Genomic DNA, 4,334 nt, shown 5'->3' on the forward strand with positions numbered 1-4,334 from the left:
TTCTTTCACTTAGCTTAATTTTGTTTTTCAATTGTATTTTTTTAGTTAGAAAAGGTGCAGGTTTACAGAAAAGTCATGTAAAAATACAAGGTTCTCATATACCACTCTATTTTTGATATTTTTCTTGTGTTACACCTTTGTTACAATTGATAGAAATAATATTTAAATATTAGTGTTAACTGTAGAGCATAGTATATGTTAGGTGTATTTTTCCTATATACCACCCTATTATTAACACCTTATAATAGTATTGTACATTTGTTATAATTCATGAAAGCACATTCTTACCTTTGTACTATTCACCACAGTCTACCATCCACCACAGAGTTCACTGTGTTATACAGTCCCATGTTTTGTACAATTCATCTAAAGTGGGCACTCAGTGGCTCTCAGTATAAACACAGAGTTAAGCACTTATTACAATTTTAGAACATTTACACTACTTCAAAAAGAAAAATCCCCTATCCCCTTATTGTTGACACTTAGCATTAATACCTTTGTTGCAATTGATGAAAAACTATTACACTATTACTGTTAACTGTAGCCCATAATTTTCATTAGTTGTGCTTTTCAAATACATCACCATATTATTAATACCTTGTAATAGAGATGTATGTTTGTTCTACTTCACGGAAGAACATTTTTGTATTTTGTACGCATTCTTCGTTTATTATTGGGTTTACTATGATATACCACCTCAAATTTGTCCTCTAGTTTTCCTTCTATTGACATTTACAACCTAGACTTTCCCTTTCAGCCACAATCACATCTATAAAAGAGCACTGTTAATTATATTCACAGTAATGTGTTACCATCCTCTCTATCCATTTTCAAACATTTACAATTAATCTTATTAAAAAGTCTACAGACATTAAGCATCAGCTCCACCTTCTCAACCTTCATTCTACTTCCTGGTCACCTCTACTCTAAAGTTTAATTCCATGGGTTTTCCCATTGTAATTAGTTTATGTTAGTGAGACCATAAAATATTTGTCTTTTTGTGACTGGCTTACACTCAACACAATGTCCTCACTGTTGCCATATGCATTCTGACTTCATTTCTTCTTACATTCCATAATATTCCATTGTATGTGTACACCACATTTCATTTATTCATTTACTGATTGAAGGCACTTATTATTCCATCCTTTGGCAACTGTGAATAATGCTGCTATGAACACCTGTGTGTAAATATCAGTTTTCATCTCTACCTTCAGGTCTTCTGAATTTTGCCTAATGGTGGGATTGATAGTTCATATGGCAGTTTTATATTTAATTTCCTGAGGAAGTGGCAAACTGTTTTCCACAGAAGCTGCACCATTCTACATTCCCACCAATGAAGGAGTGTTCCTATTTCTCTACATCATCTCCAACACTTGTAGTTTCCTGTGTTTTTTTTTAATAGTGGCTACTCTATAAGGTGAGTAATGCTATCCCACTGTACCTTTGATTTGCATTTCCCCAATAGCCAGTGATGATAAACATCCTTTCAGGTACTCCTTAGGCATTTGTATCTCCTCTCTGAAAAAATATATCAATTCAGCTGTCCACTGTTTAATTGGGTCACTTGTTTTTTTTATCATTGAGTTGTAAAATCTCTTTATATATTCTGGAAATTAAACCCTTAGGGGATATATGATTTCCAAGTGTCTTCTTCCAATGAGTAGTTTGCCTTTTTGCCTTTTTACTAAAGCTATTTGAAGCACAAAAGTATTTAATTCGGAAGATGACTTATTTATCTATTCTTTCTTTGCTCACACTTTGGGTGTAATGTTTAAGAAACCACCACTTACCATGAGATCTTGAAGATGTCTCCCTACCTTTTCTTCTAAGAGTTTTATGGCTCTGGCTTTTATATATAGGTCTTTGATTCATTTTGAGTTAATTTTTATATGAGGTGTTGTATTCAGTTCTCTCAGCACCATTTGTTGAAGAGACAGTTCTGTCCCAGGTGAATCGACCTGACAGCCTTGTCAAAAATCAGTTGACTATAGATATCAGGGTCCATTTCTGAACTCTCAATTCAATTCCATTGGTCAATATGTCCAATATGACTATCTTTATGCCAGTATCATTTTGGGTTTTTTTTTTTTTTTTTTTTCCCAGAAGTACTGGGGATTGAACCCAGGACCTGGTACATGGGAAGCAGGCATTCAACCACTGAGCTACACCTGCTCCTCTACTATGCTGTTTTTTTTTTTTTTTTTTTTTTCTCTTTTGTAATTTTAATGGAAGCAATGCTATTCATTTTTTTAACTCTTATAAGCACCAAATTTCAATATCTAAGTCAACTTTTTGACAAGAAACACTATCAAGAACTTCCCTCAAGAACAAAACAATGATTTCATTCTTTCTAACATCCAAATTGAAGGCTTACCGAAACCAAAGCAAAAGAGCCCACACAGAAATAAAAAGTAACAAAAATCACATTCTAGGGGTTCAGTGCATTGAGCAGCCTTCACTGGGCTGCCTAATCATCCTTTAGCTGACTTTCAAAAAATAACACCCTAGTTCATCAAAATATACATTTTCCATTTGCTTTTTTTAAATTAAAAATAATAATTAAAAAAAAACTTTAAAGGAATTCACAATCAATTGCCTGACTTGTTTCGGTGTCATCTACAGCATATAAAGGTCAGGATGGCTATTTGGGGAACTCATGACTAGGTGATCTTAATCTTCAAGGCTTAGCTGTCTTCCAAACAGTGTAAAATACCCACAACTCCAAGTAGGAAGGGACACAGACGATCTCCTTCGAGAATTCCACGGGACAATACAGGCGCCCAAGCTGTTCTTCATAGAGCGACAGGGCTTCCGTCAAATTGACACAGTTCCCCTGTGTAAAATATTTCCCATCCTGTTTCAAAACTTTCATTGAAAGGTCAAGAATCAGTCTGAGAAACTCCCATGTGGAATCTTCTTCTGGAGACGTGGAGATTGGAACAGCTGTCAAATCATTAATCACATAATCAAACTTCCTCCCTTCTTTGGCGTACTTCTTCAGTACTGGAATGCAGTCTTCTATTAGAACCTGATAGCATTCTCCTTTAAGATTGTCTAAGACGTCACCACAAGTTTTTCGCATATATTTCTTACACCCATCAATCACCATTTGGTCAATCTCTACCATAGTGACCATCTTTGGTTTCAGTTTGACTATCTCACATAAGATGCCCCCATCTCCACCTCCCAGAATCAGTACATCTTTGCCAGTATAATCTTCTTTTCCACTGCCCATGATGGCCTGGGTATATGCCAAATCACTCTCTGCCAAATTAACATCCCCGCTGAGGATGAGAATATTTCCAAACTGCTTTGAGTGTAGAATTTTAATGTTCTGATAAGGTGAGTCTTCATCATACACCACTTCATCTATGTCATACTCAACCAGGCGCCCATCAGCAGTGGGCCAGTATCTGTCAATGGCCCCTCCTCGAACTATGGGTGGTAATCGCTTCACCCTTCCAGTACTGTCCTGACTCAGTTCTTTCATTCTTTCTTCTACTTTATTCAAAAGATTGTCAATTTCTTCTTTGCCTTGTGCATCGTTGTCATAACTCTGAAGGTCCAGCAACACCAACCCATGTGGATAAATTCTCAAATTGGCAAAGCTGCCATTTTTGTTGGTGTAAGTTGCCAAATAGCCGTGGTCCTGCCAGGTGTACACTGACTCTGTCATCCCCTGCTCCTGGAAAATGGACTGGAGGCCTTTTAGAATGGTCTCGCCATCAGCTTTGGCGCCGAGCGTGAAGTCGAGGGTGCTGTGCCGCGCTGCTGCCATGGTGCGGCGAGGCCCTGTGCCATGCCTGGGGGAGGCGGCCGCGGGAGACTGGGGACCGCGCGGCGTGTCAAGCTGCGGCCGGCGGGGAGTGCGCCTACTATGCTGTTTTTAATACTGTAACTTTGTAGTATCTTTATTAGGCTTTTGTATTAGGGTGCTATTGGCTTTATAGATGAGTTTGGTAACATTCCCTCCTGTTCAACTTTTTGGGAGAGTTTGAACAGAATTGGTATTATATCTTCTCTGAATGATTGGTAACCATCTGGTCATGGGCTTTTCTTTTTTAGATTTTTGATGACTGATTCAATCTCTTTACTTGTGATTGGTTTGTTGAGATCTTCTATTTCTTATAGGATCAGTGTTGGTGTGTTTCTAGGAAACTATTCATTTCATTTAAACTGTTTACATTGTTGGTGTACAGTTGTTCATAATATCATCTAATATCAACTTATGAACTTTTTTACTTGTCTGAGGTTAGCGGAAATGTCCCCCCTCTCGTTTCCGATTTTATTGTATCTTCTTTTTTACTTTGTCATTCTGCTAAGGGTTTATC

At 37.3% G+C, this 4,334-nt stretch overlaps 1 protein-coding gene across 1 annotated transcript; it reads right to left on the reverse strand.

Moving 5' to 3' along the window:
- Positions 1 to 2,196: 2,196 nt before the first annotated feature.
- Positions 2,197 to 3,869, reverse strand: LOC101442206 (spermine synthase). Its single transcript, XM_004464524.5, has one exon. It carries the CDS (start codon positions 3,779 to 3,781, stop codon positions 2,681 to 2,683), a length of 1,101 nt encoding a protein of 366 aa, XP_004464581.1. The 5' UTR covers positions 3,782 to 3,869; the 3' UTR covers positions 2,197 to 2,680.
- Positions 3,870 to 4,334: the final 465 nt, after the last annotated feature.

Source organism: Dasypus novemcinctus, chromosome 9 (assembly GCF_030445035.2).
Source record: "Dasypus novemcinctus isolate mDasNov1 chromosome 9, mDasNov1.1.hap2, whole genome shotgun sequence".
NCBI lineage: Eukaryota > Metazoa > Chordata > Mammalia > Cingulata > Dasypodidae > Dasypus > Dasypus novemcinctus.